Here is a 24,163-nt window from a genome sequence, read left to right on the forward strand (position 1 = left end):
TTACTCCCCATTTAATCCCTATTTTAAATATTAAAAAATCGTTTTTTAAATATTAAAAAACAGAGGTTCGACAACAAATAAAAATGCTAAATCCTCAGAAAGCTCCTGGCTATGATTTGATAACAGTAGAATTACTTCAGAAGCTACCGAGAAAAGCAGTGGTGTTATTAACAGTAATATACAACAGCATACTACGTCTTCGCTACTTTCCAATACAATGGAAATTAGCTTAAGTTACTATGATTCCGAAACCTGGTAAACCCGCAACACAAGCAAATTCATATCGCCCGATAAGCCTACTCCCAATAATGTCGAAAGTATTAGAATGGCTACTATTACATAAAATCGAGCAAGTTGTCCCCATAAACGAAATTATACCACAACACCAATTCGGATTTAGACGTGAACACTCAACCATACAACAATGCCACAGAATAGTAAATATAATTAGAACAACTCTTGAAGAAAAAAAGTTTTGCGCTGGAGTGTTTCTCGATATACAACAGGCATTTGATAGGGTACGGCATCAAGGTCTCCTCTATAAACTAAAATTACACATGACAGACCAACTATACTTTATTCTAAAATCGTATCTGACTGACCGATATTTCCAAGTCAAAATTGAAGACAACTTCTCAAATTACCACATCATCCAATCTGGCGTACCACAGGGTAGCGTTCTCGGCCCATTTCTCTATCTGATATTTACAGCCGACGTTCCAACCAGAAATGATACCTTATTAGCTACTTTTGCCGATGATAAGGGAATCTTAGCAGTGGATGTCGACCCTAATGTAGCATCACAAAAAGTTCAAAATCATTTAGACCAATTACAAAACTGGCTCAAGCGATGGAAAATAAATGTTAATGCCAGCAAATCAGTACAAATTACTTTTACAACCAGAAAATCTACATGTCCTCAAGTTTCTATAAATAATACTCCGATTCCCATCAAGCCAGTTGTCAAATACTTGGGATTGCATCTGGATGAAAAACTCATATAGAAAACGCACATTAAAATTAAACGTAAACAATTAAATCTTAAACTAAAAAATATGAACTGGCTATTTAACAAGAAGTCTCAGTTATCTCTTGAAAATAAACTGCTTCTGTACAAAGCTATACTTAAACTAAAAAATATGAACTGGCTATTTAACAAGAAGTCTCAGTTATGTCTTGAAAATAAACTGCTTCTGTACAAAGCTATACTTATACCAGTTTGGTCTTACAGAATAGAACTATGGGGCTGCAGTAAACCTTCAAATACGAAGATACTCCAAACATTCCAATCCAAAATTCTCCGTATGATAAGTAAAGCTCCATGGTATGTATCCAACCAGACAGTCCACAATGATCTGGACATCCCACTAATCAAGGACTTAATAAAAAATCGTTCAATAAAATATCAAAATCGCACCACTGACCACACCAACGACTTGATAAATAATTTATTCACCCAACCACTTGCTGAAAGAAGACTAAAGAGAATATGGCCAGACGACCTACCACAATAAAGAATAATACTTAGAGAACCGTCACTGGATGGTACTTAATTCACGTTAATTTACTTTCAGACTATTTACTTATTACTTTGTGTTTAGAGTAGATTGTAAAAATGCAGTATATCAAAAAAAAATATCGTTTTTTGCTCTCCTGATAAATTTGGCTTTTTACAGTTATGTCATTCTTATTCCGTACCGGCGATATGTTCTTCTGATTTAATCAACTGATCAAAGTTTAAGTGATCAAATCAAACAGATGGTTTGGCAGCGGCTGCTTGCTTGATTGTCGTGATTAAATATTAAATTATAATTAACTGCATAGTACACCACTAGAGGTAAGTAATTGACCAGAATATTTGCTTTGAATAATTTGCTTTACACACTCCACGTAATAATACCGATCAAAGGACCGATTATGTCCAATGTAATAAATTAATATCATCTCATCAGATATTTATTGTTAAGGGCATCGGCGCAAATATTTTACGGCTATCCTTACTTTTTCTGTCTTTACACGGCTAGTTACGTGTAGTAAAATTCTCACTCGTATTGATATGTAAACATTATTTGACAAATATCATCATTAACATTAAAGAGATGGCTTTTGAATGTTCTTGGATAACTGTTACTTGTATAATTGCATCATTAATTCAGTTAATTAATATGATAATTTTTTCACTAACTATGTATTCAATGATTGTAAGCATTTCTATACTGTACAACAAAAACTAATACTCAATCGAGAAAAGAGGAAAAGTGATAAAGTGATATTTTATTAATATATTGTTACTACGGAACGCTTAAAATTTTGAACATCTTTAACAACAAAACACTTGGATCACAGAGTATATCCTGCTGTATTCTCTGCTTGGATCTTCCATAAATAATAAACATAAATAACTTTTTATTAAGTTCACGTCTTAAATCAATTATTTATCAAATACACTATCAATATTATTTAATCAACAACACAAAATATTCCCGATGCCATGTCAAATATTTAAAATTGTCACTGTTTTGTCATCATATTCGGGAATAGCCGAACTGAACCGACTACGCACAAGTCCTGTAGTCGGTACAGTTCGGCTATTCCTATTCCGTTCCGCGGAACCTTAAGTTAGTTTTACGGCTACTGCTAGCGTCAATTTCTCGCCCGTGGAGCCGTTCGCTAAGACAGCTGGTGGCCAGCTCAGTGAATCTTCTTGTGTTAATTCTCTGGTTAATCTGCTTACCAGTTCCTTCCATTCTCTTCTGTTTCTTGCTTTGTTTTTCACTTTCCCAAACTTAAGACGATTCTGTTGTGTTCTCTGGTTACTGTTTTTTCCAGATATTACCTAGTCGTCCCCTCTTCCTTGTCCCCTCAGGTTGATATTCCAGTGCTTGTCTTGTGATGCTACTAGGATCTTTCCTTAACGTATGGACGATCCATTTCCATTTCTTCTGTCTAATTGTTGTTATTATACTGGTTTGTTTCGTTCGTTTCCATAGTTCGTCATTCATAGATGTCCAAAGAATCTGTACGGAAGTCTCAGAAACTACTGTCAAGACCGATATGCAAGCCTTAGCTGTCCAACAGGAAAAAAGACAAAACATATCACAAAAGGATGTCCACAAGGATCAGTATGTGGACCTATGTTCTGGGATGTAATGCTAGAGGAACTGTTGGAACAATTGACTATGGATCCTGAAGTGCTTGGAAGCATAGCATATGCAGATGATTTGTTGTTGATCATAGATGGAAACTCAAGAAGAGAATAAGAAAATAAATCAAATGAAGTATTAATAAGAGTAAATTATTGGATGAATAAAGTAAAATTAACAATATCAGATTCAAAAACAACATATAGTTTAATAAAAGGAAATTTAGAAAGAGATCCAATTATAAAAATTAGAGTGAAAACAATAAAAAAAAAGGAAACAAGATATTTAGGTATTATAATAGACGAACAAAAATTATTTACAAAACACGTGAGTTGTGTCTGTGAAAAGGCAACAAAGATCATGCATAGCATTGCTAGTCTAGCACAGAAGGAATATAGAATTTCGTTCCGACAGATGAGAATATACCTAAGTACAATACTTGCATCAATTGTAGGGTACGGTTCAAGTGTATGGGCACATAGATTAATAAATAAAAAAAATGCAGAAAAATTAAATAGAGCTCAGAGAGGATTTCTTGTAAGAATGACAGGAGCATTTGGAACAACTGCAACACAGGCACTCACAGTTTTAACTGGAGTAATGCCAATGCATTTAGAAACACAAAAAAGAGCATGTAATTATTGGTTAAAAAAAGAAAGATATGAAAAAATAATACAAATAATAGGATTAGATATAAGAAATAAAAGAGAATTAAAAGAAATAATAAATATGGATGGGAAAATGAATGGGAAAATTCAACAAAATCTAGACCTTTATACAATTTTATACCAATATTAGAAAACATTCCAAATTATTTTAATCCAAAACAAGGTACACTTTTTAACAGAACATGGACCGTACCCAACATATTTGGAAAGATTTAACTTAAAAGATGACGCATATTGTGAATGTGGAGAACTAGGTACACCAGAACATATAGTGTTACATTGTGAAAATACTAAGAACATAGAGAAATGAGAAGAAGATTAGAAAGAATTGAAATAAGAGATATATTACAAAATGAAGAATATTTTGGAATATTAAACAATCTAACAGAAATAATATCTAAAAAACAATAAGAAATCTATAATAATAGAAGAAGACAACAAATAATCCGACCCTGATGAAGTTGAGTAAGATAAAGTTAAAATAAATAAAATAAAATATAAATTCAAAAATAGATATTTAAAATTATAATAATAATAATTCAATATAAAATAAATAAATAAAAATAATAATAATTCAATAAATAATTCATTAAATTTATAAAAAAAAAAGACTACCAACTCTCTTCTGAAAATAGAGGGATTGTCTTTATAACTTAGAAGGGAGTTGATGGTACCAAAAATATTTTAACAAATGTATATTGTTTATTTAAATTTGTTAAATGTAATTAATAGATTATGGCAAATTAATTAATAAATTGTAAAAATAGATTTAGTAGTTTAGTAAAAAATGTAAAAATATAAAAAATATCTGTAATCCCATCAGGAAAAAACGACCTGGATTAGTCACTAGAGGCCAGGTCATATGTATAAACAATAAATAAATAAAAGTTCTTCATTCGTTATTTTATTAGGCCAGTTTTTTGGGATCTTTCTTAAGGACCTATTTCAAAAGTCTGTAGCCTCTTTGTTGTGTTTTCGTCGTGCTTCCAAGTTTCTGCTCCGTAGAGTATTATGATTTTTACACAGGTACTGAATACATTCATTTTTGTTGACTCTGTTATTTCACATGTTTCCAGATTTTATTTAACGCTTTGAATGCGAACTGTGCCTTCTTGTTGTGCCTACCTGATTCATCGGTTTCTCCTTTCGATGAAGCGTGGTACATGAAAGTCTTGGTGTTTGAAGGTCCAGCAACTGAACAATTCCTCGAGGGCACATTCCAGCGTGGCTCTTCCTCCTTAATAGCAAGGAATTCCTGATATTCGGCCTTCGCCCGAGCATACTGGATATGATTAGTGTTGCCCACATGCAAGACCAAGATGAGACTTATACAGTCTTGGTCTTGGTCTTGCGCCAGTACACCTGGTCTTGGTCTTGGTCTTGTTATTGCCCTCCATGTCTTGGTTTTGGTCTTGGTCTTGCAGAAAGAGTCTTGCAAGTGTCCATACAGGTCTACGTGCGTGAGTGTCCATACAGTTTACCGTGGCGAAGTTAGTACCACAGACACAGATAATATTATTAATAATATAATAAGAAATTCTTCTACCAAAATTGATGGTAGGAGAATTAGCTGAATGAGTAGGAAATACACACTTCTAACAATTTGGCGCCTACCCTAACTGTAATACCAAAGGAGCAGCCAATTGCGTTCGGTGAACGACAGGCTAAGCAAGCAGTATCATAATGCAGTGCCATGTGCGATCTGGCGTGAGAGGTGTCCATTCCTGCGACATAGAAGCGTCAGGAAAAAATTATCAGTAGTAATTGCACAAGATCTCTAAAATTCTATATTAATTTTAGAGATCGAGTGCAATTTGTTGCGATTATTTCATAAATAAAACTGTTCAAAACCAAAATTTTATTGTAATTTATTTATGTAAGTACAAATTAGTACAATTAAACACACAGTTGTTATAAATATTTGACGGTTGAAAGTAATCACTTTTATAATTTTTAAAACATTAATTGTCATTAATGTCACTGAATGTATTTTTTCCTAGCAACGAAGAGCATCTGACCTAATATACTTGACGACGGGAAATTATCAAAAATTATCAGTTTAATTTTTATTTCTGTAGCTTTCTATTGGTCAGAATCTCCTATGAATGAAATAATCAGTAGTGATTACACGAGAGCTCCAAAATTATCGATTTGCATCCCGAGTGACACTTTGACAGTTTTAATTTCACGACCCGAAGTGGGGTGAAATTATGTCAAAGTGTCACGAGGCCAAAACAAATCGATAATTTTCAAGAGTTCGAGTGTAATTTGATAATATTATTTCATGAATAACTGTTTTTAAATCATTTTAACTAATATTTTATTGATGTATTCTCCTGAATATTTGCTAAACCTATTCCTGGTGTTCTCTTTGACAAGTTGTAAAACATGAATTGTCATTAACGTCACTGAATGTTCATTTTGCATCTGACGGGCATCTGACGTAATGTTTGACGACGGGAAATTATCAAAAAATATCTTTATCTAGCATGTAATTTTTATTTCTGTAGCTTTCTATTGGTCAGAATCTCTATGAACGAAATAATCCGTGTAAGTGTTAGAGAAGGCGGCTCTATTTCTTTACAGACCGGAATAATGGACATGTGTAATTCCATGTCCAAAGATATTTCCTTATTTATTTTACGTAAAATAAAAAAGGAAAAAGTGTAAATAGTACGTTGTTTAACGGTAAGATATTGCAGAACCTCTAAATTTTAAAGAACCGCTTGGGTTAATATGAAATTTGCATACACATAGCTAATAAGTCACAGAAAAAAAGTGATATTGTGACGATATGTGCTTTTGCCCTGGGGGTGGTTTTCACCCCCTTTGGGGCTGAAAAAATATTCGTCCAAAGTAAGTCCGGAAATGGATAAACTGACTAATTTTAAGCAACTTTTGTTCTATAGAGTTTTTTCACTAAGTCAATATTTTCGAGTTATTTGCCAGTGAATATGTTCATTTTTTCAACAAAATAACCACGCTTTTAGACGACGGGTTTTCGCAAATAACTCCAATAGTAAGTATTTTGTCGAAAAAAATCTTAGTAAAAATATAGCCTGTAAAAAATTTAAAAAAATGGTGTATATATCACGTCCCTATACCTAGCAGAAGCAGAGTTATAGCTAATGAAAAATAGGTTCATATTCGTCAAATTCCAAATGGAATACTTTAACGTGAAATAACCAAAAATGAAGCACATTTCGGGGACAACTCATTACAACTTATTTAAAGTGTTTAAAAAGCTTCATTTTTGATTTATAAAAAAATTTCTAGCATCAAAAGTAAACAAGTTACTCTCAAAATAAAGTTAGTCCCTTTTTTTTTGGTGAAAGAATCGGAAAAATCACCCCCTAATTAATATCTCAAATGAACTAAATCGTTACGACTTCACAAGTTTCTTGACTCATGTATGTAATGTTTATACGGTCTGTAAGTTTCATCGGTTCAAAGCCCTTATTTTTGAAAGGGCCCTAGTTAAAAGGTTTTGAACGAGTCACTGATCACGAATGTATGCAAATTTAGAAACACCAAATCTTAATCAATTTTTTTCTAACAGAAAAACAAAAAAATGCATAATATTTAGAAAAGGAATGCTGACTTTTTTTTGTTTTTCGAGATTTTTGGTATCTCTAACAATTTTTAAGTAATTTTGAAAAAAAAATTTCAAAATTAAAATTTTTAAAAATGTTACTTTAAAACTATTTTTTTTTTCAAAAATAAGCACTTTGAATTGATGCAACTTACAGATCATATATAAACACAACATAAGTAAAATAGTTTGTGGAGCGGCAACGATTAATTTCATTTAAGTTGCTAATTAGGGGGTGGTCTTCCCGATTTTTTTTTGCCAAAACAAACGGGACCAAATTTATTTTGGGCTTAACTTGCTTAAATTTAATACTAGAAACTTTTTATAAAAACAGAAATAAAGCTTTTTTTAAACACTTTAAAAAATTTATAATGGGTTTTCCCCAAAAAGTGCTTGATTTTTTGGATATTTCACGTAGAAATATTCTATTTGAAATTTGGTGAATATGAATCTATTTTTCATTGGCTATAACTCTGGTTCTACGAGTTCCAGAGACCTAACGCGTACACAATTTTTTTTTTACTTTTTTACAGGCTATATTTTTTCGCTTTTAAAGAACGTTTTTTCGACAAAATACTTTTTGAGTTATTTGCGAAAAACTGTCTAAAAATGTGGTTATTTTGTTGAAAAATGAACTCGAATGTTTGAACTCGAAAAGTGTTGGCTTGGCGAAAAAGCTCTATAGAACAAAAGTTACTTAAAATTAGTCAGTTTACCCATTTCCGGACTTATTTTGGATATATATTTTTTCATCCCCAATAGGGGGTGAAAGTCACCCCCAGGGCAAAAGCACAAATCAGCACAATATCACTTTTTTTCTTTGGCATGTAAGCTATGCGTATGCCAAATTTCATGTCAATCCAAGCGGTTCTTTAAAATTTAGAGCAAAACCCGTGAAAGAATGTAGGTACTAAAATGTTAGGGTATAGAAAGTCTAATGCTCACAAACTTATTGAAGTTTTTGAGCTGTTACCTGTAACAAAGTCACATATTTGGATACTCATGCGAGCTTGAAATCGAGGAAGACACTTGGGCCCAATGTTACAATCAAATTTCACATTGTACACTGTATATTTCTTGTACTGATATGTAAGTACCAATAATATAATTATTAATACTTTATATATCATATACTGACTAAAACAGTTAACATCAGAGTAGTACTGGTCTATTGGAACACCACTGTGAAACTTTCTATAACTTGTTACCTATTGTTAGACTTAAACCTAAAGCTTAAACTAGAGCAACTGTATTTTAACATAGCTTATTCATTGGGGCCTGATGAAATGTGTAAACCTGATATAAACTTTAAACGCCGAAACCGGTCGCCCGAAAACTGTCTAAATAACAACCTTCAATAAGATTGTGAGCATTAGACTTTCTATATCCTAACATTTACACAATGTGCTCATAGCAGCAACATGTTCATCAGGTGAAAAAGTGTTTACTCTTTTGCTTTATAAATGTCCTTCCATTCCAACCTCTTCCAATGCAACTTAAATAATAACCTAAATGTTTAATTAAATGTTAATTTAATATAAAAATCGATAAATTTAAATGCAAAAAACAGTATATTTTCATAATCTTTTAATAAAACACGGGTTCATGAATCTCTCTATATTAAACATTTTATTCAACCATACGAATATAGCATGAAAAGAATAAACAAAAAGATGAATGGATGCTAATTGCGAAAATTAGGACACTTAAATAAATATTACTTCTTTTTCCGAAAGATAGATGTCGTTTATCCAAACTGCTTATTTCTCAATGAACGACCCTTATTTAGAATCTCATTTATTTTCGGCGCTTAGAAAACTCAATATCCTCTCGCTCTATTTGATTAAATCATAACAAATTGGCTGGAAGCCGGACAGTGTCACAGAATACACAAAACGATGAGGATACAGCATCAATATCACTTAAGAGCCTTGTCCCCTGTCACTTTTTGTTAAGTCGTTGCTATGTTACAAATTGAGATCATAAATTTTCTTCTTACAAACTCTCACATTTACTTGGCAATTTATTTGTTTTTGTTTGTGAACACGTTACAACATATTTCGGTCGGTTTTTTAAACGTTTGGCGTTTGTATTGTGTCGTGATAAATCTTAGAAAATTGAACCTATCAAAACTTGTTTTCACTTTTTTCCTAGAAACTGACAATACTTTCCTACACGGAAATATATGTACAGTTCATGCCAAACCCTTTTTTCAATGCGTCATTAATTTTGACGTCTTATAGGATTTTAAGAATATCACATATCGTTACATGACATTTAAGTTAAATCTGACAATTGTCAGAGTATTTATATTTATATAAACATCAATATTTATACAAATCTTTGCCAGATATTTAATAAATTTTAATATAAAAATAGATAAATATAAAATCAAATTTTACTAAACAATGCCCGAATATACAAATGACATAAAATATTTATATTTACGTAGTTGACAAATTTCTAACCTAGAAATTACAATTGTCATTTTACCCGTTGACATTGTGAAAGTACTGTCACGATCAATAACTTTTGTGTAAAATTGACTTTATGCGCATCATTGATTGGTTATCTATTTAGATTATTGTAATCTCCAACCAATTATACATTGATAAGTATAAGTCGCTTTAATATGCAAATACCCGTCAAAGAATTCATAATTTTCTAAGTTCTATGTATAATAATCAGGGAGGTATGTTTTTTCTGTCGCTTCCAACTTTTACGCGAGAAAATTTATGACGTACTGAAAGAAAGGGTTTGGTATAAAAAGTAAAACTATTCTGACAGGAAATTAAGAGAGGTGAGGTACGTCGTTTATACTAATATAGTTATATTTATATAATCATAATATATAATCATATTTATACCAATATTTTAAAAAAAACTTAAAAGTCACCTCTATAGGTCTAAAATCACCCGAAGCCAGTCAATCATAAAAGAATTGAAATCTATAGTCCGTCTAGAAAGTATCCGGAATTTTATATTTTTCCCAATTTTAATAGATTTCCCTTTTGTAACATTTTAAGACAAAAGTAGTGCATCAAGTAAGTTGAGGCGATAGTAGGTCATGGACAAAATGGCATGACAACACCATCTGTCAAATATTGTTGTTTGTAAACAGAATAGATTTGTGAAATAATGTCGCAAGTAGAAAAAAGAAAAGTGGTGGAATATTTGTATAGAAAGGGTGTCCGAAACGTAAAAAAATAGTGCAATTGACTGAACTCGGAAAAAGTGCAGTGTATGAGACAATAAAGAGGATAAAAAATGGCATAGATATGAGACAAAGACAGTGGCGGCCCGTGAGGTAGTGCCATAGAGCCATGGCACTACCTTGCTAACTATGCAGAAACATATTTTTTATCTTCAAAACTTTTTAATTCCTGTTAATTTTTTGTGTGTATTTCTTTTGATCTTCATAAATTATATAAAATATGGCAACTATGGGCGTAATACAATCCCTGCCGACAGCGGAGAGTATTCGACAGGAGAATCTCCTTCGTGCCGAAGTCAGTACTGGCACGACTAAAGAGAGAAAGATTTTACGAGCATTCTATGTAAGTGACAGAGAAAGAGCTATATTGGACTATTAGTATACCTTAAAATTAGAATATCTGTGCCAGGCACGAGGGTATGATGCCAGGTCTATTTATTTTGAGTTTCTTTACGTGCTGGTTTGTGGCTTTTATTATGTATATTTTCTGTTAAAATTTTTTGTATTGGTAATATTTTGTGGGTATTTTGATAATATGTTGATTATTTCTTAAGTTTAATTTATTAATTGACAATGAAGATTAGTTTCTTAAAAAAATTTTTTGGTGGTTTTTCGCTAGAAAAAAACTACAAATGTTATAAGGCGTTGTGGAGCTTTCGAGTTAGCTTTAAGAGGTCACGACGAAAAAGAAAATTCAGAAAATAGATGCATATTTAAGGAGCTGGTCAATTTTAGCGCCGAATTAGACAACGACTTAAAGGTTCATATTATTTAAAGTACCAGATCTTTCAAAGGTCTACTTTCTCCGGACATTTAGTTGCTTCTGATTTATTTATGTCGGAGAAGTTTTCTGCTTATAAGCATCAGTTCTCTGAATCATTTCTTAATGAATCTTGGAGACAATTTTAATTTTTAAGCAAAAACTCGGTTAAAACTGAATTAGAAGTAGGTACTGTATTAGCGAGACGAATTAAGTACTACCTCTGGGGCTGTTTCGCTATCGGTTTTATTGTAGAGGGAAGGTTTAAAAAACACATTTGAAGAAACTATTAAACTTTTAAGTATTTTAGTTACCATTCCTATATCAACATCTGAAGCAGAACGCTGTTTTTCGATGTTAAAACATAGTGCTTTAGGTATGCTATCTGCAGAAAAGCATTTTGTAAATTGTATTGATTATTTTATTCATAGGAGATTCTGATCAATAGAAAGCTACATAAATCTAAATTAAATCGATAATTTTTAATAATTTCCCGTCGTCAAGTATATTACGTCAGATGCCCTTCGTTGCTACGAAAAAATACATTCAGTGACATTAATGACAATTAATGTTTTAAAAATTATAAAAGTGATGACTTTCAACCGTCAAATTAATATTGGTAAAACTGTGTGTTTAATTGTACTGATTTGTACCTACATAAATAAGTTACAATAAAATTTTGGTGTTGAACAGTTTTATTCATGAAATAGTCGCAACACATTGCACTCGATCTCTAAAATTAATATAGAATTTTAGAGTTCTTGTGCAATTACTACTGATAATTTTAATTATAAAGTCATTGAAAACTTTGCAACCAAAAAATAGAAGAATGAGCTTCATATATCGTAAACTATAAAAGTGACATTACAAAAATTCGTGCATGTGTGTGAATAATGGAATAGTATTATTTCTTTTCTATAAATTGGTAAATAGAGACTAAATCGTAATATCAATTTTCAAGCACTATCAGCAGTAAATGCTGGTGGTAGGTTAAGAGGTTTTTATTATTAATTAATTTACGAAACTGTTTTGATTAATGTTGGACAATTGCTTGGCACCTCAGATCAATAAACTTAAGATACATAAGATAAAACTATCCGCGCATATTTTTTTTTTAGTTTTTGTTGTCAGTATACCTTTTTTTAACAATATCGTGAATCCGTCACTAAAAATTTTGGCGGCTGCCCGAGTTCTGGCACTACCTTCTTAAAGTGGTACGAGCCGCCACTGGACAAAGACCAGTTTCGGGTAGACCGCGTAAGATTCGCGAAAACAATTTAAATACTTTAGTGGCTCTAGGACGAAAAAATCCGCGCCCAGTGTTTCGAAAATTAGCGAACAGATTTGGAAATCAACGAAGAATAAAAGTGTGCCCAGAAACTGTCCGCATGTCACTGAAAAAGCAAGGCTACATATCAAGGAATCCAAAAAAATCGCTACAATGACACCTCTGCAAAGGCAACGAAGAATAGATTTTTGTCAACGTTTTCGAGAAGATAATTTTAATAATGTCTTTATATCTGATGAAAGTTGTTTCCAGCTTGGTGCAAATCATCTAAAAGTCCTATCAAGAAAAAATGTTACCGTTCAAGTTTCCAAATTTCCCACTAAAATAATGGTTTGGGGAGCAATATATCAGCGTGGTGCTACACCTCTTTGTATAGTTAATGGTACTGTTGATAGTGCGAAATATTGTGACATCCTAAATGGTTTTCTTCTTGAAGCGGCTCATGTTTTATATCCAGAGGGGTGGCGTTTTCAGCAACATAATGCAAGATGTCATACTTCTGCTTATACTCAAGCTTGGATGCAAGAACACGAATTGGCAACAATTCCGTGGCCAGCAGCATCTCCAGATCTTAGCCCCATTGAAAACATATGGGGACTGATGAAGATTGAAGTGGAACGAGCAGCGCCACGAGGTAAAGAAGGTTTAATTCGGTCAGGTTTACAGGCCTGGAACACCATTACCGAAAATTATGGCCTTGACCTAGTTTCGGGTGTACCTGAATGTTTAGTTAATTGTTTAGATTTAAATGGAGGTTGTATAAGTAAATGAGATGAGTTATTTGTTGAAATTTTATATTTATTCAAGTGATATAAATAAATACCGTAAAATTATAATTCTGCTTTCTTTTTTCCGGATACTTTCTAGACGGACTATATATTTAGTTCTACTATAAAAACATATTTCGCACTTTATTTTTTGCAAAAACTGTACAAATCAACTCCTGCAGGGTTAAAACGACCCCGAAGTTGGTCATGAATAGAAAATCGGAATATTTAGTTTTAGTATAAAAACATGTGATGTACTATATTTTTGAAAAAATTGAACAAATCACCCCTATAATGTTGAAACCACCCCAAAATCAGTAAATAATTTAAAATTCGAGATTTATACACTGAAACCAGTCAATAAACAAAAAATTTAAGATCTGTACTTAGTTTACTAAGAAAGTTCAAATAAGTATATAGTCCAGAAAGCCACTGCGGATCCGCTAGTAAAAATATTCTAATTCGGATTTTTTGCACAATCTTACTCAAAAAGTACTCCTTTTAACAAACTTGCATGTTGCCAGGACCAAAAGGTGGTCAAAAATTTTTTAAACGTTTTCTTTTTGTTTTTTTTTCCTAAAATTATTTTTTTTGCATGGAAAAAAGTTTTTTTAGGTTTTTTGGATCATTCCAAACAGAAAAGGTTTTTAGTGACTTTTCTCTAAAAATTATAGTTTTTGACATATAAGCGATTAAAAATTGAAAAATTGCGAAATCGGCAATTTTTAACCCTCAAAAACTATGTGAAAAACTGAAAATTTGAATGTTGCCAAGGCAGGTAGATATTCTTTAAACATCGATTGATGAAATCCCGAAGAGGTTTTTGCAATACAATATTCAAAACTCCTTTGTTTTTTAATTGCTAATCAAGCGTGCGCGACACTATTTTCCACCGACAGTATGGTGCAAATGAAAGGAATAAATTCGTTATTTCCTAAACCGGCGACTTTAAGGAAAAATCCCGAAACAGGTCGATTTTTATTTTTAAGTTATGATATTGTGGCATGTATGGTATACTAGTGACGTCATCCATCTGGACGTGATGACGTAATCGATGATTTTTTTAAATGAGAATAGGGGTCATGTGCTAGCTCAGTTGAAAGGTTCTTTAATTCTCTATTCAGTAATATAAACATTTACATAATTATTTATACAGGGTGTCCAAAAAATTTTTATTGAATTAAATTATTTGACAAAAAAAGAAGTAGAAGGACACGCTGTATAAATAATTATGTAAGTGTTTACATTACTGAATAGAGAATTGAAGAACCTTTCAAATGAGCTACCACACGACCCCTATTCTCATTTAAAAAAATCATCGATTACGTCATCACGCCCAGACGGATGACGTCACTAGTAAACCATATATGCCACAATATCATAACTTAAAAATAAAAATCGACCTGTTTCGATATTTTTCCTTAAAGTTGCCGGTTTACGAAATAACGAATTTATTCCTTTCATTTGCACCATACTGTCGGTGGAAAATAGTGTCGCGCACGCTTGATTAGCAATTAAAAAACAAAGGAGTTTTGAATATTGTATTGCAAAAAACTCTTCGGGGTTTCATCAATCGATGTTTAAAGAATATCTACCTACCTTGGCAACATTCAAATTTTCAGTTTTTCACATAGTTTTTGAGGGTTAAAAATTGCCGATTTCGCAATTTTTCAATTTTTAATCGCTTATATGTCAAAAACTATCATTTTTAGAGAAAAGTCACCAAAGACCTTTTCTGTTTGGAATGATCCAAAAAACCTAAAAAAACTTTTTTCCATGCAAAAAAATAATTTAAGGAAAAAAACAAAAAAAAAACGTTTAAAAAATTTTTGACCACCTTTTGGTCCTGGCAACATGCAAATTTCTTAAAAGGAGTCCTTTTCGAGTAAGATTGTGCAAAAAATCCGAATTAGAATATTTTTCCTAGAGGATGCGCAATGGCTTTCTGGACTAATAAAGATTATGGTATACCGTTACATTACTACACGCATCTAGACTTTTCCAATGACGCCAAATAGGATTTCATGTACGTGAACAAACACCATACCGAGCGACAAAAAGTATTCACTCAAAACACGTAACTATTGTTAAACTACTTCGTATATTTGCTCGACTATTATATGTTCGATATATTGTATTATATATTCGACTATTGCAAATCCTTATATTTCAAAAACAAAAACAAAGTGCCCAAAAAATGTGAAAATAATAAGTTTTAATATCTTTTTTCCGATTAGGTACAAGAATGTTGTAACATTTTTAATAACAAAAACTCTTCCCCTTTAAAAAATCTTGGAGCACATAAATCCTCATTAGACAGCATTAACCGATCAGAACTTTTCATGGAAATATCAAAACCAATTTCTCGATTTGTCGATTTTCACCTTTTTCTCCACTCTCTTGTTCCAGGTAGACGCGGAGCCCATGGCAACGGCGCTCCGTTGGTTGTTTCAACAGCAACCCTATGGGGTTAAAACCACCCCGAACCCAGTCAATAATATTATATTAGGAATCCATACTTAATTTTACCATAAAACATGTGTCGCCCTTTATTTTTTTTTTAATTGAACACAAATCACCCCTCAAGGTTTGAAACTATCCAGAAGTCAACGGATCAAAGAAAATTTGGAATCGATATTTATTTAAAAAATACCAAGTTTCTTGTAAAAGGTATATATTAAAATACCCTAAATAAGGGTCACAATACAAAACGTTTTCGGATTAAGGAATCCATCATCAGTGTTTAAAAGCCAAAATTTGCATGCCTGAGCCACCAAAATGTATAGGGTAAAAACCCTTTAAATGTAAATAATAAAGTTATTTTACATATTTATATAAAATTCATCGCATGTTATAGATAAACCTGGATGTTACCCAGGGCAACACAGGACTCTCCCCACGTGGTTGGAACTTTTTTTGGAGAAAACCTCACATATTGGATTTCAATGGCCAACTGACATTTGGCCATTGAAATCCAATATGTGAGGTTTTCTCCAAAAAAAGTTCCAACCACTTGGGGAGAGTCCTGTGTTGCCCTGGGTAACATCCAGGTTTATCTATAACATCCGATGAATTTTATATGAATATGTAAAATAACTTTATTATTTACATTTAAAGGGTTTTTACCCTATACATTTTGGTGTGGCTCAGGCATGAAAATTTTGGCTTTTAAACACTGATGATGGATTCCTTAATCCGAAAACGTTTTGTATTGTGACCCTTATTTAGGGTATTTTAATATATACCTTTTACAAGAAACTTGGTATTTTTGTAATTTATGGTATACAGCCAGCTACAGGAAGTTTATTTTCCTCGTGGATTTCGATATTTATTTCTAATGAAGAAACCTTTACCAAACCTTATTCTTTGGAAAAAAACTGAACAAATCAATCTCTATAGGTTTCAAATAACCCCTAAGCTAGTCATATATAGAAAATTCAGAATCTAGATTTAGATTTAGTATAAAAATATATACCTCACTACATTTTTTGAAAAAATTTAACAAATCACTCTTATAGTGTTGAAACCACGACAAACCCAGTCAATAATTTAAAATTCAGGATCTATACTTGAAATCACCCTGACACCAGCCAATCAATATAAAATTCGGGATCTGTATTTAGTTTACTAAGAAAGCTCAAACAATATGTACCTATATTACGGCATACCACAAGGTTACTGTACACATCTCGATTTTTCTAATGACGCCAAATGGGATTTCAGGCCCGTGCAAAAACACCGATAGGAATTATTATTCACTTCAAAAAACTTAAATATATTTTTAACTACCTCGTATAACATTGCAAATCCTTATATTTCAAAAACGAAACATCGAGAAGTGTCCAAAAATGTAAAACTAAGAAGGTTTAATATCTTTTTTCCAGATTACAAACATTCTTGTAAAATTTTTAATAACAACAACGGCATTCGCGTAAGCTTGTTTGCTTTTCCGTTTCCGTTTACCCTTTAAAAAATCTTGCCGTGAACACATAAATCCTCATTAGACAGCATTAACCGATCAGAACTTTTCATGGAAATCCCAAAAGCAATTTCTCGATTCGTCGATGTTCACCTTTTTCTCCACTCTCTTGTTCCAGGTCGACGCGGAGCCCATGGCAACGACGTTCCGTTGGAGTTTCAACAGCACCCCGGGGGTTTTCCGGGAGCTCACGGACTTCAAGACCGACACCGGAGGTACCAGCGTGCTGACGTACGTGCCTAGGGTAGCAGCGGACTACGGCACTTTACAGGTCAGTTATAGGAAATTGACGTTTAATGTTTTGTTTTTGTGATTGCTTGACTTTAATTATACGAGGCTTGTTCAATGGTAACTCATCTTTGGATCAGAAAAAATTATTAGAAAATATATCTACAAATTATTACATTTACAATGAAGGCACATATCCCATTTTTTACTATCCGCCCTATAATATGTGTAACCTTTTTCGACAACATGCGAGAATGGATTTTTCGCAATGCCAAATATTAAGAACTTATACTGAAACACAATGTAGAGCTTGGTCTTCGACTACATCTGAGTAACACCGAACCAGGTATTAATAAGTTATGACATAACTTTAGCTCCTTTTTTACACAACCAGTTAAAAAAAATGTTACTTGCCACCAGAAAATTATGAGACTATCTCAACAACAATAAATATTACACTTGACCCCTTTTGACAGAATAGGTAGAAACTTCATCCTATCATTTTTGCACATAACCCCTCTTTTGAATAAAATGTCACTTGGCACCTTTTTGCAAATCAGCGACGATGTGGAAATACTCAAGCAAAAGCATCTAATTAATTAGTTTGATATTCTAACAAGCTATGTACAAATGTACTCTTGTTGAATTTTATTTTACATTCCTTAAAACTCAAAAAAAAACATCCATTTGCACAACTAAATGGTATTAACAAACCATTATGTCCTGTCAAAAATGTATTGATGTTTTGAAGTTAAGGGGGAAGGCGCAAAATATTGGTCCAATCCTATTTACATGTATTAATTTTTTGGACTGCTGAGAAAACTAACAAATTTTGGAAACATTTAAACGCAGAATTAAAGATTACATTATTACCGAGGGCCGAAAATCCCTTAGAATAAACAAAAAGTTTCCTTCGAATGAAATATTTAAAATTAAAAATCAAACTAAATTTTCTCTTTTTTTTCACGCCTGTAACTTACAGGGTGCATATAGATTTTCACTTCGGAAAAAATCAAACAAGATAGACCTTTTTGTAATTTCATTAAGAAATGTATAATAAACAACATATCAAAAAGTTCTACTGGAGAAGTGGGTGCTTCATTTTTTATTAAACAAATGAACTACGAAGTTAGATGTTTTTTTTAATAAGTCAGAAAATATAAATCTTAGAAAAAAACTGACTTGACCATTGAAAAATTCAGAAAATGTTACAAAAGAAACCTTATATAAAGAATTTTCTAAAATTAAATCTGTGTCTTCTATAATTTTTTATTTATAACGTTAAAGTCACCCTTCTCACAAACATTGGCGCACTGTAAACTAGCGTACGGCGAAGTGCATGGTTGAGTTATTTTAATTTAATTCTTTAACTAATGGATCAAATGAAATTTTACAAATTGAACATGAAAGAACAATAATTAAGCTATTTTAGGGTTATAATAGAAAGAAATAAAATGTATGGTCATAAGTATGGTGAGGGCGGAAAATGAGCCTTACATGAATTTTGTTTAAAAATGATTTAAAAATGTGTAACTAATACAAATTTTCTTATAAAACTCTCAATTTTGCAGAACTTACCTTTAAAGCATCTTACTAAATGGTGTTCTATTCAAAAAAAAATCTCAAAAATTCAATTCAAATGATATGACGTCTGAAACAATGAACTTTTTGAAATCTTCGTAGTTTTATAAAATTACCACCACTTTAAGACGGTATTACTTAAGTTTGAACAGATCTATTATAGCTTTATAAGTACTTTTTAAAGTTTGGGATATAATCTTTAAAATGTACTAAATTATTTTACTTTAGAAATGAAATAAACTATTTCTTTTTGAGAAAAATAAGAAAGATAAAAAAAATGTAATACAAAAACCGAAAATTACCAGCTAAAAAAATGTTGAAACTTTTTTATGTAAAACTTACCTAAAATACATTTAATAATAAGTTTCAACAATAATAAATGTTTAGTAAAAAAAATTTTTTTAGCTCTTATACAGTGTGTCTGCGTAAATTGGAACCTATTGATAACTTTTTATTATCGGTTTTACGAAAAAAAGTTATTCTTTAGAAAATACTCTGCATCGTATATAATCTACGATTCAATCATCAAATATTAAATTTAATTAATATTATACGAGGTATGTCAAAAAATATGAATTTCACTCAAGAGTAAAGTATTCACAATACATTTCACAATATCGAAAAGTGTTATTAAGAGAAGTTGTTTGGAATTAAAAAAATTGTTTTAGTGTTCAATTACGTCCTTCTAATTAAAATATTGTGAATAATAAAGGCACTTACTCTTAAGAATAATTCATATTTTTTACATACCTCGTGTAAAATTAAAAAAGTTTAATGGTTGTATCTGGTTTAATGTCTGATGCTTGTATCTTAGATTTTAGACCACCGGGAGCATTTTATGAAAATAACTTTTTTTCGTAGAAGTGATAATAAAATAGTTAACATCATTGTAATAAAATGATGACGAGTATCCTTAATTTGAGAAAAAATTAATTTGTTTTTAATTAGAATGATGTAATTGTATATTTAAGCATAGTTTTTAATTTCAAACAACTTTTCATAATATCAGTTCTTGATATTCTGGAATATAAAGATACTTTACTCTTTAACGTAATTCATATTTTTGACATAACTCGTATAAAATTGATAAAATTTGATATCTGATGGTTAAGTTTTAGATTTTTCACTATCCAGAGCATTTTTTGAAGAATAACTTTTTTTCGTAAAATTGATAATAAAAAAGTTTTCCATGTGGTTCCTAGCTGCGCATACATACTGTATAAGAGCTGCTGTAAAAGAATTTTCAAATTGCAATGCCATATTCGGATTCAGCATAATCAACAACAAAATAGAAACATAGTTGATCAAAGTAAAATGATGAATTTAACGATATTTTTAAAATTATTTATACAAAACATTTGTTATTGTTTAAACAATTAATAAACAATTAGCGGCCAAACCTGCGAGTAGAACTTTTTACTTTAACAAGTATATAAACTAACAAAAGAAGTTTTAGAAAAATATAAGCTTGTTTGAATTTTTCCAAAACAATGCATATTTTCGTTCTAATTGCACTCCCCTATTATTAAAATAAACAGTATAGAAGTTTTCAGGCAATGGTGCAATGCGAAGCCAAAACCGTCTTAACTTTTACCTAGATTAGAGAGTGCAGCCAGCACTCTTATCGACAATTTCACCTCTTGTTAGAGGATCTTCAGAGAATGCATAGGCTGTTTTCTCTAATCCCGGTAAAAATTTTTCGACATATTGGTCCCTCATTGCAACTGACGTGAAGGTAGTAGGTGCGTAGCGGCATCTGCTAAATGAAAGATTAAGTTTTTCAACCTAATAAAAATATTTGTAAAATGAAATATTTTTAAAAGATTTTTAATTGAAAAACTTATTAGTCCATTTCCCTGGTGACACCTCCAAGGCTTCTACAATATGCAAGCCAAATGGATGCTTCAGTGAAGACAAAAGGGAAGGAATTCTACACTATGCAATTCACAACCCCCGTCTGCAGCTTGGTAAAGTTCCAACGGAAAATGGACCTAGTTACTCTATAGGAGTAAAGTTGGATTTATAGTTTGACGTAGCGTAGACGTAGACGCAACGGAGACGCACTGGAAAAGATCAACACCGAATTTTGTGTACTCGTGTTTATAGATGAACGTAAGCGCCTGACGGAACGTAAGAGAAACGTAACGTAACATAAGAGATGACCAACTTTCATCTTTTACAGTGCGTTTCTTCCGTCTGGCCAATCATAAGGCAGAATTTTGTTCTGTCACTCAAAGTGGACCCGCCCCGCCCCCTCATTCCTTGTGTTGTGTAAAAAGTTGATTGTCAACATATTCGAATTTTGTTAATTATTTGTTAATACAATGGATGTTAAGTTATTAATTTAATAAAAATATATCATAGAGTCATTTCAATATTTCAGATAAATATGAGTTGTTTATTAGCCTAATTCGTGGTTATCCACACATATTATACGATAGGTAAATCCAATAAACATTTAAAGACCAGGAAATGAAACAAAATAGTTGGAAATCCCACGGCATGCGGCACCAAAGAGCATACTTTCGTTTATTTCCTAATCCATGTAACACACAAAACAGATAAATATTATAATAAATAATAGTATAAGTATAAATAAATAAACACAAAGTTTGTTTACTGTTCGTATAATTTATAGGCTATGTTGTTGAATTAGAATTAAGTCAATGGGTGCATTCAGCAGACGCAATCGCTAACTAATCGATTAGTAATCGATTTGTGATTTACATGCTAAATGTCACAATTTATGTGGCATTCAGCAGAAAATCACTAATCGATTAGTTAGCGATTGTGTCTGCTGAATGCACCCATTGTTTACTCTTTCTACTCATGCGCAAAAATTCCGCTACGTCAATCTATAAATTGACATAATATTTTCTTCCGTCTCCAGTCCGTTTCTTACGTCTACGTTGCGTCTACGTCTACGCTACGTCAAACTATAAATCCAACTTAATACTAATATAAAAATAAAAATGTATACCATTTTTATTCAGTTGCAATGCGAAGCCAAAGCCGTCTTAACTTTTACCTAGATTAGAGAGGGCAGCCACCACTCTTATCGACGATTTCACCTCTTGTTAGGGCTCTTCAGAGAATGCATAGGCTGCTTTCTCTAACCCTAGGTTGAAAAACTTAGTCTTTCATTTAGCAGATGCCGCTACGCACCTACTATCTTCACGTCAGTTGCAATGGGGGACCAATATGTCGAAAAATTTTTACCGGGATTAGCGAAAGCAGCCTATGCATTCTCTGAAGAGCCTCTAACAAGAGGTGAAATCGTCGATAATAGTGCTGGCTGCACTCTCTAATCTAGGTAAAAGTTAAGACGGTTTTGGCTTCGCATTGCAACTGAATAAAAATGGTATACAGTGGAACCCCGATAAGTCGGCCCCCGATAACCCGGAAGTCCGGCTAACCCGGACCGATTTTCATCAGACAAAAATTTAACAAATAAACAATTTAACAATTTTATCAAATAAAAATGTATGTAGGCCAAATAATATTTCAGAGATAATGTGTATTTGTGTAATTTGAACACATAAGTACAATAGTAAAAATGATTCATGCACACGGCGGCAGCCAGAGCGACCGTCTCAGCTTATCGGAAAGAACAGACACCTGTCTGTATTCCTTTTTCTTTATTTATGTCAAACTGTCTTAGCATTGTTTAAAAAAGACGTGACTATTTAAAAATTCTTGTATTGTGTGTAGTACAGCCTATTAATCACTTCCGTTCTGTAATGTAATCGTGCTTCAGATTGTGTTTGCTTTGTCTACGTAATGGTAACAAAACGTAAAAATGTTGCAGTGACAATGGAAAAGAAAGAAACATTAGGTAGGATTGATAAAGACGAATCTTTAAAATAAATTTATTGCAGCATCATAATATGATATTATGCTACCATAGGTCTGGATCCCGCGTATGAAAAAAAAGTTGATTAATAGCAAGCTAAAAATTTATTAATAGCTTAAGGGTGTCTAGTCGGATAAACTTTGATATATGAGAACACTGGAACAGGGGCAGTTTTAATTGTGGAACAGGTCAAAAATTTGGAACGGTCAGAACACGAAAATGGCACATTTGTTTTGTCCGACAGAACAGACATAAACTCTCCGAACAGAGATTAAACTCTCATGCCAAAATCAGACTGCTATTTATCACCTGTCATAATTCCTGTCATTTGACATATTCTACATGTTCCACTCATTAAAACGCCAATTTGGTGATAAATAGCAGTCTGATTTTTGCATGAGAGTTTAATCTCTGTTCGGAGAGTTTAAGTCTGTTCTGTCGGAAAAAATACATGTGCCGTTTTCGTGGTCTGACCGTTCCAAATTTTTAACCTGTTCCACAGTTAAAACTTCCCCTGTTCCAGTGTTCCCATATATTAATGTTTGTCCGACTAGACACCCTTAAGCTAATAACAAATTTTCAGCTTGCTATTTATCATTTTTTTTTGTACGCAGGATCCAGACCTACCATATTATGGTGTCGGTACATCTCTACAGTATGACTGAGTTTTTTACCAAAAAATGAACAAAACTCTACACTCTATACAACTATACGTAATTTAGATGTGTACTGTGCATATGTGTTTCATGTTTTTGTAATTGTAATGGAGGTTATTTATTAATTTTTACTATATTCTCCGGCTAACCCGGATTTTCGATAACCCGGATCGGCCGCGGTCCCGATTAATCCGAGTTATCGAGGTTCCACTGTACATTTTTATTTTTATATTAGTATTACTCCTATAGAGTAACTAGGTCCATTTTCCGTTGGAACTTTACCAAGCTGCAGAAGGAGGTTGTGAATTGCATAGTGTAGAATTCCTTCCCTTTTGTCTTCACTGCAGCATCCATTTGGCTTGCATATTGTAGAAGCCTTGGAGGTGTCACCAGGGAAATGGACTAATAAGTTTTTCAATTAAAAATCTTTTAAA

At 32.3% G+C, this 24,163-nt stretch overlaps 1 protein-coding gene across 1 annotated transcript in view; it reads left to right on the plus strand.

The window, feature by feature from the left end:
* LOC126883814 (nephrin-like) overlaps window positions 1–24,163 on the plus strand; it is a 593,591-nt gene that overhangs the window by 300,791 nt on the left and 268,637 nt on the right. Inside the window, exon 6 of the mRNA XM_050649484.1 lies at window positions 17,530–17,682. Coding sequence (XP_050505441.1) covers window positions 17,530–17,682 — 153 coding nt within the window. The remainder of the gene's footprint in view (window positions 1–17,529; window positions 17,683–24,163) is intronic.

The sequence above is a fragment of the Diabrotica virgifera genome, chromosome 4 (assembly GCF_917563875.1).
Source record: "Diabrotica virgifera virgifera chromosome 4, PGI_DIABVI_V3a".
Lineage (NCBI taxonomy): Eukaryota > Metazoa > Arthropoda > Insecta > Coleoptera > Chrysomelidae > Diabrotica > Diabrotica virgifera.